The sequence below is a fragment of the Crotalus tigris genome, unplaced genomic scaffold (genome assembly GCF_016545835.1).
Source record: "Crotalus tigris isolate CLP2741 ecotype Arizona unplaced genomic scaffold, ASM1654583v1 scf7180000018301.7375997, whole genome shotgun sequence".
NCBI classification, from domain to species: Eukaryota; Metazoa; Chordata; class Lepidosauria; order Squamata; family Viperidae; genus Crotalus; species Crotalus tigris.
Window position 1 is genome coordinate 6,091,859 of NW_024096931.1, and position 12,212 is coordinate 6,104,070.

The following is a 12,212-nucleotide window of genomic DNA, read 5'->3' on the forward strand; positions in this document are numbered from 1 at the left end:
GAATCTGTTATTTGACTGTGTTTTATTTACATACCAGGATGTCCTTCCTATCGTGTTGTTCCCACCACTTCCTGGCTCTTGAGGTTCCTCAGCTCACCACCTTCTAGGAGCGGTTCCTAGATTCATTGTCCCGCTCCACTTGGGAAGGTCCCATAACTGCCAGAACACCGTCTTTTTAAATTTCCCAGTATTCCCTGGGCTGGCCTTACATTCTGGGATTTCATAAGGAATTTTGCATTTCATCTGGGATAACTGACAGAGGCGGGCTTGATCTGGCTGCCCTCTGGTGGCAGAAGATCAGAGGAGGAGTGAAAGGGAAGCACAGACACTGGGTTCATTTCCAAACCATGTTCTTGGGATCAAGCTGGTAGCAAGGCATTCCCATCTAAAGGTGTCTATCAGATCCTGTTCACATTTATTTGCTCTTTCTCCCAAGAAACCTTGCCCACAGGAGAAAGAAAGAAAGAAAGAAAGAAAGAAAGAAAGAAAGAAAGAAAGAAAGAAAGAAAGAAAGAGGTTGTAAGAAACAGTAAACATAGAACTTAGAATAACAGAGAGAAAGAAAGAAAGAAAGAAAGAAAGAAAGAAAGAAAGAAAGAAAGAAAGAAAGAAAGGGTAAACATAAAACAGAATAACAGAAAGAGAAAGAAAAAATAAGAAAGAGGTTGTAAGAAAGAGTAAACATAGAACTTAGAATAACAGAAAAAGAGAAAGAAGGAAAGAAAGAAAGAAAGAAAGAAAGAAAGAAAGAGTTTGTAAGAAACAGTAAACATAGAACTTAGAATAACAGAGAGAAAGAAAGAAAGAAAGAAAGAAAGAAAGAAAGAAAGAAAGAAAGAAAGAAAGGCTGTAAGAAAGGGTAAACATAAAACAGAAAGAGAAAGAAAAAATAAGAAAGAGGTTGTAAGAAAGAGTAAACACAGAATAACAGAGAAAGAAAGAAAGAAAGAAAGAAAGAAAGAAAGAGTTTGTAAGAAACAGTAAACATAGAACTTAGAATAACAGAGAGAAAGAAAGAAAGAAAGAAAGAAAGAAAGAAAGAAAGAAAGAAAGAAAGAAAGAAAGAAAGAAGGGCTGTAAGAAAGGGTAAACATAAAACAGAATAACAGAAAGAGAAAGAAAAAATAAGAAAGAAGTTGTAAGAAAGAGTAAACATAGAACTTAGAATAACAGAAAAAGAGAAAGAAGGAAAGAAAGAAAGAAAGAAAGAGTTTGTAAGAAACAGTAAACATAGAACTTAGAATAACAGAGAGAAAGAAAGAAAGAAAGAAAGAAAGAAAGAAAGAAAGAAAGAAAGAAAGAAAGAAAGGGTAAACATAAAACAGAATAACAGAAAGAGAAAGAAAAAATAAGAAAGAGGTTGTAAGAAAGAGTAAACATAGAACTTAGAATAACAGAAAAAGAGAAAGAAGGAAAGAAAGAAAGAGGCTGTAAGAAAGAATAAACACAGAATAACAGAGAAAGAAAGAAAGAGACTGTAAGAAAGAATAAACAGAATAACAGAAAGAAAGAAAGAAAGAAAGAAAGAAAGAAAGAAAGAATAAACACAGAGAATAACGAAGAAAGAAAGAAAGAAGAAAGGGTGAACATAGAACTTAGAATGACAGAGTGGGAAGTCCCCCCCCCCTCCCCTGCTCAAGCAGGAAACCCTATATCATTCCAAACAAATGGATGTCTCTTCTCAAAAGCCTCTAGCAATGGAGCACCCACAACTTCTGAAGGCAACTTCCACCGGTTAATTTTCAACCTCCTGGTTTAGATGATGTGAGAAAACCACAGATAGAAAAAAAAAATATGTTTGGGCAAAGATGAAATCACTCAAAACAGAAAAATATATATATACTGAAAACAAGAGCCTTTCCAGGAAAGTAGATTCAATGTTAACATCAGGCAAAGGGGACTTTGACAGAGGACCAGTGATTCACACCTAAAACAGCCCTTGGATGGGGAAAGGGCAGACGCAAAGCCAAGCTCTCAATGAGCTCACTCTGGCTTTCCATTCTCCTAAAGCACTTGAGTTAATGCATTATTTGATTAATGCGTAGATCATCCCCTTTTCAATTAAAGTATGCCATATTAATTTGGCCGGTTGCAAAGGATATTTGAAAAAGATTTTTTCCCTGAGAGCATCTATTTATTTAATGGGTATGGGATGGAGAAGAGAGACTCGGTTTGAACTACTGTAGATATCTATTGCCCGGCATTAAAATGTATTTAAATATAAAGACGTTTTTATACCCGCTTTTAAAAGGTAACAATTTGGCTGTCTTTAGTGTCAGGCAAGCCTTTATTATAAGCTCATATCCCTGGGGGGGGGGGGAGGAATACACAGGAATGCCATAATTAGAAATGAGACTTGGTATGATGCTTATTACATCCAAATAGATCCAAATTTTATTCTGAAGTTGTTCCTTGGAATGGATCCAATGAAACAGTACCTCTTTTTCATCAAAATTGTTGATGGGGGTGGAAAAGGATGACCTTCTCACCTCGTTTGGCCAAGCTGAAGTTGGAGAGAGCCACCGTTGTGCAGCATTGACTATCCTGTTTCTTTTTTGCCTCACTGCGATGGAGTGGAGTCTGGATTCCCAGGTGGGAGGGGTTGCTTCCCAGTGCCCAGAGGAGCTTGGAATGTCAGATGGACAGGAGGCTTAAGACAGCCCCTCCATAACAGTTCATAGACTGTAGGTTGTTGTTGTTATTGTTGTTAGTTGCGAAGTCGTGTCCGACCCATCGTGACCCCATGGACAACATTCCTCCAGGTCTTCTTGTCCTCTACCATCTTCTGGAGTCCATTTAAGCTCACGCCTCCTGCTTCAGTGACTCTCCATAAATCTCCGTGGATGCACCTCCAAGCATCTCCTTTCTTTGACTTTTTGGAGTTGTGGGGATCCTCTACACCACCACCACCCCTTAGTAAGAAGCAATAAGGCAGGTGGGAGGGTTGCCAAGCAGCAGGTATTCCAACTTTTCAGAAGAATGAAACTGTCTTCTCCGAGGTCGAACAGGCCACTGAAACTCCAGATGGCTCTCTCCCGTCTTAGCAAGATTTTTTCCTTGGTTGGCTTCAAGTTGACAACTCCTGCTGGTTGACAGAGTTTCATCACGCAGGAGACAGCTCTGATTAAGTTTTTAAGACCGGGGCTGATAGATCTGGGATAACTTTCCAGTCTGATTCAGAAGTTGGTGTTCCCACATAAAACAGCATGATCAGGGAGATGGGGGGAAATGAACTTCACAAATCACGCTTCATCAAACTGGGAAAAGACCAAGCGGATACAGAATACAGAATAACAGAGTTGAGAGGGGCTTGGAGGTCTTCTAGTCCAACCCCCCCCCACTCAAGCAGGAGACCCTATCCCATTTTTGATAAATGGTCATCCAGTCCCTTCTTAAAACTTTCAGTGATGGAGCACACACAAGTTGTTCCACAGGTTGATTATTCTCACAGTTAGGAAATTTCTCCTTAGTTCTAGATTGCTTCTCTCTTTGTTCAGTTTCCATCCGTTGCTTCTTGTCCTGCCTTCAGGCGCTTTGGAGAATAGATTGAGACCCCCCCCCCTTCTTTGTGGCAGCCCCTTAAATATTGGAACACTGCTATCATGTCACCCAGTTTTTCTTTTTACTAGGCTAGACATATCCAATTCCTGCAACTTTTCTTCGTACGTATGTTTTAGCCCCCAATCATCTTTGTTGCTCTTCTCTGCACTCTACGTTTGGGTGACTTTTTATCATTAAAAAGTTTTTATTTTCCATTTATTCATACAAAATACAATTAAATTCCTAACCATTGGTACCGCCTGCCCATTCCCCCCAGGCTGCATCCACCATCTCTAATCCTTCCCCACGTCCCTCCTCTTTCTCTCCTCCCCTCCTACTCTCTTCCCCTCTTTTGGGTGACTTTTTAACCTTCTACAATGCTTTTGTTGAAAGGGATAAACTGTTTTGGGTAAATAGGGCTACTCAAGGCATGGTAAATGTTCACTTTGATCCCCCAAATAAAGAGATGGATGGGCTCGGATGTAACCAAAACAAAACCTAGAACATTGTTACTCTTGATTTCAAGTGAAACAAAACACGCGGAAATCAAAAGGGTGAGTTTATGGGGTGAGTAAGGTATGGTTCGTGGGCGTCATCCTCTTCCTCCTCAGTTCATTTGGCCACTGCCAATGTTTATTAATTTTTATTTGTATCCTGCCTTTTTCCCCACAACAACACACAATCCTGTGAAGTGGGTTGGGCTCAGAGAGAAGGACTGACCCAAAGTCACCCAACTGGCTTTCATGGCTAAAACGAGACTAGAACTCATCATCTCCTGATGATTGGCCCAAAGTCACTCATCTGGCTTTATGGCTAAGGTGGGACTAGAAGTCCCTGTCTCCTGATTTCTAGCTTGATAATTAAATTTCTATGTCACCCATCACACTATCCAAAGCAACAAAACAAATGTCCTTGGCTTGCTTCCATTTGTCCCTACTCACTTACCCTCCCTCCCAAAACACGTACTTCTGGAACAGCCTTATTTGAGTCCATATCCTTAATAAGCCAGTGTTTTATTCCTTGGCCCAAATATGCATATTTTGATTAAAACCAACCAATCTGGAGGGAACGGGTGGTTCAAGAACCATTTTACACATCCCTAATTGCATGATTTTGACTTGGACGTCTTGAAAGGTTTCACTTTTATATCTTTAGACATCATCTCCTTTTTTTGGAGATGCATTTATTCTTTCTGTTGATATGAGTTACCTCCCATATCGTTTACTGTTAAAAGTTACGAAGAAGGGTAGCCCAGGATGGGTGAAACAGCTTCACCATCCTCAAAGCATTATGTAATTCTACAGTATGTGCTGAACAAATAGATTTAATCTAGCCCGCTACGCATGAGATTTCATGCGTTACATTAAGTAGGCTAGCAAGGTTATTCTTGAGACTGCTTACAGCATAAAATGCGAAAACGTCATTGAAAATGCAGCAGCATAAAATCAGCATTTTCAGCATAAACCCCTCCAGGGAAAGTAGATGAGTTTCAACAGAAGATGATTGTCTCTCATTGTAATTGTACCTGCTCTACTTTTATGAGCAATCTGTTTTTAAATCACTTGTAATTCCAAAATTTTAATTCACTGAGCAAGAGGGCCCATAAATTTATTTTTTCCTAATGCCAAAGGCTCTTAACAATATGAAGGGCATGGAAAACTGATTTTCATTCTCCAGCCATCAGTTTCCACATAATAGGTATGTAATTTGAGAGAATATAGATCTCAAACAATATTAAACTTTGTCTCAGTCACCTGATTAAATATCAAGGCTTCTTGGCAACATTAATAACATGATAGAACAGATTGAAAAAGTATTTTAATGAGGGGTTATTCAAATGCAAGCTCTATCTCTAGAGTGAAATCCAGATTTATATTCTGGTATCTATCTCCACTTCTCACTTCCGTGATCTAATAATAAGTCGGATCCTCTTCTTATTTTTGAAGGGTTGAATCATTGCCTTGACTCTTGGGCTGTTGTTTTTTTTCAAAATGTTATTAGTTTATCCAAATACAAAAAGAAAAATGAAAGTAATGAGAAAGTAAGGGAGGGGAAAGGGAAGAGGGAAAAGTCTAGGGTAAAAGGGAAAAGAAAGAAAAAGCATTGACTTTCGACTCTTTTGAGCACAATAGAATAAGTTAATAGCATACAGCGTGAACTTTTTTACTTTTGCATGATATCAGTACTCCTCAACGTATGACCACAGTTCAGCCCAAAATTTCAGGGTGCCAAACAAGACAGTCATTAAGAGAATTTTGCCCCATTTTACAACTTTTCTTGCCTCAGTTGTTAAGGGAATCAGTGCAGTTGATAAGTTAGTAACCCGGCTGTTAAGCCAATCCGCCTTTCCCATTGACTTTGTTTGTCGAAAGGTCGCAAAAGGGGATCGGGTGACCCCCGGGACACAGCAAAGGACATAAATATGAATCAGTTGCCAAGCGTCCAACATTGGAAATTTTTAAGAAGACATTGGACAATCATTTGAAATGGTGTAGGGTTTCCTGCCCGAGCAGGGGGTTGGACTAGAAGACCTCCTATCTCCCTTCCTGTTCTATTCTATTCTGTTCTATTCTATTCTATTCTATTCTATATTCTATTCTGTTCTATATTCTATTCCTATTCTATTCTATTCTATTCGATATCTTCTCTTCTCTTCTCTTCTCTATCCTGTCTTCTACTCTACTCTACTCTACTCTATTCTATTCTATATTCCAATATCTATTCTATTCTATTCTATTCTATTCTATTCTATTCTCCTCTTCTCTTCTCTTCTCTTCTCTTCTATTCTATTCTATATTTTCTCTTCTTCTATTCTGTTCTATTCTATATCTTCTCTTCTCTTCTATTCTATTCTATATCCTGTCTTCTATTCTCTTCTATTCTATAGCCTGTCTTCTATTCTATTCTATTCTATCCTATTCTATTCTATTCTATATCTTTTCTTCTCTTCTCTTCTATATCCTGTCTTCTACTCTACTCTACTCTACTCTACTCTACTCTACTCTACTCTATTCTATTCTATTCTATTCTATTCCCTATTCCTATTCTAAATTTTGGAGCCAACCCTAGCTGGGTCATCTTCTCAGGGCCTATAGTGGTGCATCTGTCCTCACAATGTCTTCTTCTGTGCTTCCTCCCCACAGGCATGACCATGGATGAAGTCCGCTTATACGAGAAGGAGACCCAGCAGGCCACCAATGAGATTGTGGGCATCGTGACTCCCACCATCTCCATCAGCGTCCACCTGCCCCCCAGCACTCAGAGCGCCCCCTCCAGTGCCCCCTCCACACCGCTCAGCGGAGAAGCCCCTGAGTTCCTCCATGTGCCCAAGGACCGCCAGCGAAAAAAATCCGCTCCAGAAATGCTCTCACTACCAGTCCTGCGGGAACGTTCCAACCTGGAGTAACCACTGCCTCACGTTCAGCGTCCCCATCCTTGCAAAGGAGCTCCCTAATTCATTTCCACAGAAGAGGGTCTGGCGTCCCTAATGTCCTTGTTTTTTTGTTTTGTTTTTTTTTAAAAAAAAATGTTCTTTAATTCCACACTTTGCCTTGTAATCCAGCAAGGCCACGGAGGGAACGCCAGTTGATGGAGTTCATCCATTGTTAAATTGTGTGGATGCTTTGGGAGAACCTGGAAGATCTCCAGATCTTGGGAGCGTCTTTAAGCCTTCTGATCTATTCCTAGCTCCTTCACTATTACATTCCTGGCCTTGTCTTTGCTACGTTGGACCAAAAGGGTTTCTGGGGTGGGTGGGCAAACCTAGACCACTGCTTGGCCTTCTAGCCTACGTAACTCAACCGACATGAATTGGAGTCTCCTCTCTCTGCGTGTGGGGAGGAAAACATTGGGCATTGCTCTGTTGCAGATGGAAAGCTGGTCAGTATAAATTCTGTGCCAGGAAATCCACCCTGGAAATCCATCTATGGTGAGCGGAGGCTAACTCCCCACCACATCACATTTTCTAACTTCCTGTGTTAAACTTACAGAGATGGCTCTGATAAACCGTCTTTAATGGTCATAGTTCAGAATAGCCTTCTTGCACCGGCCCTGTGAAATTGTTTTCTGAAGCAACCCAGAGGACTTCAGTTGAAGTTCATGGCCTGGGTGCAAAAGAGATCGGGTGAGACATCTGGGAACGATGCCTTGCTTCCTTGTTGAAGCCTACAGTTTGCAAGACAAGAGAAAATTGTCAGAGAAAAGGAGGACGTCAAAGGAAGATGGGCTGCTCCAACCATTATGTCTTCAGTCTGGCTGTTTTGTGGGCCCCAAGGATTTACCTTTCATCTGCCCCCGTTTTAAAGCAAAGCAAAGGTAAAAGGCATTTTTCGCTCTCCTTTGCTAATTGTACACTGGCAAGCCACTTGGCTACACGCTTTCCTGCTGTTTCAAGCAGGCAAAAACCCCTACCGTATTTTCCAGCGTATAAGACGACTTTCTAAAGCATTCAAATTGGCGCCGAAGTTGGGGGTCGTCTTATACGCCAAGTCGTCTTATACGCCGGAAATTGCGGTAGTTTCCGGCATATAAGATGACTTTCTAGGCATGCAACTCGGCACCGAAGACGGGAGTCGTCTTATACGCCGAGTCGTCCTATACGCCGGAAAATACGGTATGTTAAATTCTCTTTGCCTGTGGTCAACTGCACGTTGCCATTAAGAGCCCTGTTGGTGCAGTGGTTAGGATGCAGTATCGCAGGCAAGCTCTGCCCACAGCATGGAGTTCAATTCTGATGGAGCTCAAGGTTGACTCAGCCTTCCATCCTTCCAAGGTCGGTAAAATGAGAACCCAGATAGTTGGGGTCAATATGACTCTGTAAACCACTTAGGGAGGGCTGTGAAGCACCGTGAAGTGGTATATAAGTCTAAGGGCTGTTGCTGTCTGCCAATAACTGCCACAGGTAAAAGAATGGCATCCAACATCTGAAACCCATTGACCAATGGGGTGTAGTCCCAAAATGATTCAGAATGCAGTAAAAGCAGGATTCTCCCAGTCATTCTGCAGCATGAATTCAAGTCATTCTTTGCTAACTACCAGTTCTCAGGTGGATCCTGAGAATCCCAACAGATCTTCAACTTAATGTGTCTTAAATTTGTGGGATTCTCTTGGGTCTATTGGAGACTTCTCCAATACCATACAGGCCTATAAATGCATCCTCTTGAGCGGGTGTCTTCAAACCTGGCCCTTTTATGACTTGTGGACTTCAACTCCCAGAATTCCTCAGCCAGCATGCCTGGCTGAAGGATTCTGGGAGTTGAAGTCCACAAGTCACAAAAGGGCCAAGTTTGAAGACCCCTGCTCTTGAGTCTTTGGCAATTTGAACCATCAGCTTTATTCCCATGACAACTGATGGCCTCTTTATGGCTGGGGATCTTCTCACAGCAAAGGTTCCTTCTGGAGGTCCATCCATGGGATCAAAGTATAATGCCTTGTGGCCAACTTTCCCACCATCACTAGCTGCCCTTACTGGGAAAGGAGCCTCTGCTAAGTGGAGTCACCAATTCCTTGAACACTGGTCTTTCTCGTCTTTGTACAAGCACAATTTGTATTTGCACTGTTGCGCAGGGACAGTCCTGCCTCCCCTTCCTCTGCTTAAGCATTGATTCCATGTTTATGTTGGTGGGTTTGTGTTCTCTTCCTCATCTCTCCCCTGTAAGCAAAGTTGAGAAGTTGTATCTTCAGTCCATAAAAATATGGACGGATTCTAGAGGCAAGCAGACAAAAGTTTGCACAGTTGAATAATCCAATGGAGAAGCAAGAGCTTGGTGTCTGAAGTTGCTCTCATGTAAGTTTCTGGATTCCACTGTCCATCCAGGAGGAAAGCAAAGTCGTAGATATGGAGTCTGCATCTGCTACAGTATCTGTTGGGGGCATTTTGGGTTGTCCATACCTGTTCCGTTGACCACCAGGTGGATGCTACACTACCAACCCCCATCTCAAGCCCCTTACATGCAGATTTGGGAGAGTAACTATTCAACCCTTTCAAAACTGCGCGCTTCCAAGTTTTGAAGAACCCAAATATTAATGCAGAAGAATCAAGAGACTGTTCTTAAGGACCATTGGTAGCCTCTTCTCCACAAGACACGGCTAAGAATGAACTTGTATTTTCTCCCCGGAAGGAGAGAAGAGAGGCAGGAAGAAAAACCCTGTAAATATTTTGTGAACTGTGTGGCAAGTGTTCTGTATGGTTCTGCTTTTGTTTTATTTTTTTTAACTGGGGTGATAAAGGCCGCTTCTGATGGAAAGCTGTCATGGGATTGTTGAATTGGTTTGAAACACCCGTGGAGGGCACATGGCATTAGCAAACAACTGCTTGACTGATCTCTCTCCTCTTCTTCATGTACCATTGAGTCAATATCTTCTCATTTATCTTCAGACCTCACAAACAATAGGGATCATTCTCTAGAGCCATTGTGTCGCTTTCTTCAGCTTTTTGCTTCATCCAAGCAAGCAAAGTCCAGCATATGGTGGGTAAACTGCTGATTATCACCTAGTCCAGTGGTTCTCAACCTTTTTAATGCCGCGACCCCCCCAACCGGTCATAAGTCGAGGACTACCCAACCGGTCGTAAGTCAAGGATTTTCCCTGCCCGGGAGCGCCGCGCATGCGTGGTGCTGCCCCCTGCGCCGGCCGAGGTATAGCTGGCAAGCGGCAGCGACAGCGCAGGCCGACCACCGGCTGGGCCACCAGCTGCCCAGCCCAAGGGAGGTAAGGCACCCGCCGGGCCCCACGCGCGCCAGCAACCCTCCCAGCACCCACCGGCCTCCCACCTCCCACCCCTGGCCCTCTTTTACTTACATTTTTAGTAGTTGCTCAGCAGGGAGGGGTGGAAACTTCCAGACAGCTCGCCTTCGCTGCAGACAACTTGCAGCACCGTTAGCAGAATGGGACTTTTGGCGGGCTCAGCAGGGCAGAGACAGCCTGGACATTTCCTATTCAATTCCTGTTCAAAAGAGTCTATTCTATTGGCTTTCAAAAGCCAATAGAATAAAAGGGAGTAGCACAGCTAAGGAAAGGGGGGGGGGAAATGGCAGACTGCATTGTTTGGCAACCCCCGTGAAATGGTCATTCAACCCCAAACGGGGTCCCGACCCACAGGTTGAGAACCACTGACCTAGTACATTGGATGCTGTGAAAGGGGGTCCTTGACAGTCCCTGGGAATTGGCATGGCCAAATGGAGCTTCTAAATCTGAGCTTTCTTTAGGGTTCTAAGCAATTTTGACCCGAGTTCCCTGAGCCTCGTTCTAACATCTAGACAAGACCTGGGCATTTTATGGCTCATGGGCCACATCCAGCCCTTTGGCTGTCCCTGCCTGGCCTGCAGTAGTGGCCCTCCACAACCGTTCCAGTTTCTCATACAGGCCCTTGGTGAAAATTAATTGCCCACCACTAGCCTTGACTAGCTGCTAATCCAGTATTCCAGTGTGTCTCAACCTTAACAACTTCAAAATATATTGACTTCCGTTCTCAGAATTCTCCAGCCAGCAGGCTTCTGGAAGAATTCAGAATTCTGGATGTTGAAGTCCGTCCATCTAAAAGTTGGTTCTTGATAACGTCGGCAATTTGACTTGGAATCTTGAAGGCAATTCAACCCAAAGCTAACATTCTGGAAACTCTTGAACCAAGAGATCATGATGGTCACTGAAATGTAGGATTATATAGGGCTGGTCAGTGACAAAACAGACGGGAGAAAGACCTACAACATGTTTTTGCGTGCAAAGGACAGACAACTTCTGTGAAATCCTTAGAGCAGGGGTCTTCAAACTTGGCCCTTTTATGACTTGTGGATTTCAACTCCCAGAATTCCTTAGCCAGCATGCCTGGCTGAGGAATTCTGGGAGTTGAAGTCCACAAGTCATAAACGGGCCAAGTTTGAAGACCCCTGCCTTAGAGCTTTGCAAGCAAGCTCTGGAGTTTGTAGAACTATTTGTTTATCTATGCTAGTTATCGAGGAGAAGAATGTATCTTCTCTAGCGATGTTTTTTTTTTTAAATTTAGAGTAAGCAATATAGTGATTGTGAGCTCCAGAGCACACACAAATATGCTCTTCAGACATTTTTCTAAGGATAATTTCAATTAGGATTTAATAAAATGGGAATTTAATTTGTTAGTAGGAAGCAGGTCCAGCATAGCATTAACCTTTAGTATCAACTTTATTTACAAAATTGCTTCCCGCCTCCCCTGGGTCCTGTAGGCATTCACAGAAAATGAAAAGTGGGAGTATGTAATCTGATGCTTAATTTGAAATTTTGCCCATTATTCATTAGACATGCAGCCATTTTGGAGGCAGAGGGAAAATTACAAGCAATTGTGTTCCCAAACAGAGATGAGCAGGATTCCAGTGAATGAGACTATCGTGTCTGTATGGTGATTCATACGGCCACCCATTAAGCAGATGACTCTGAGCAGTGAACAACAATTAAAATTAACACTTTTCAGATGTGCTTTTTGTTTTATTAAATTTTTACATTGCCCAGGTTTGCTATTAAATCCTTTCTAGGGGTGAAAGAATATCTGGCCCAAAATGTTAACTCTGAGGGGTTACCACAAAGAAGAATGGGTCAACTTATTCTCCAACGCACCTGAAGGCAGGACGAAGAAACAATGGATGGAAACTAATCAAGGAGAGAAGCAACCTAGAACTAAGGAGAAATTTCTTGACAGTGAAAAC

At 42.4% G+C, this 12,212-nt stretch overlaps 1 protein-coding gene across 5 annotated transcripts in view; it reads left to right on the top strand.

Annotated features, from left to right (window-relative positions):
* The window catches only part of LOC120310903 (cytoplasmic phosphatidylinositol transfer protein 1-like), a 63,096-nt gene extending 53,311 nt beyond the window's left edge, over positions 1–9,785 (top strand). For all 5 annotated transcript variants that reach the window (XM_039349836.1, XM_039349835.1, XM_039349839.1 and 2 more), the window contains exon 10: positions 6,684–9,785. In XM_039349836.1, the coding sequence (XP_039205770.1) occupies positions 6,684–6,946 (263 nt within the window). In that variant the 3' untranslated portion in view covers positions 6,947–9,785. The remainder of the gene's footprint in view (positions 1–6,683) is intronic.
* Positions 9,786–12,212: the final 2,427 nt, after the last annotated feature.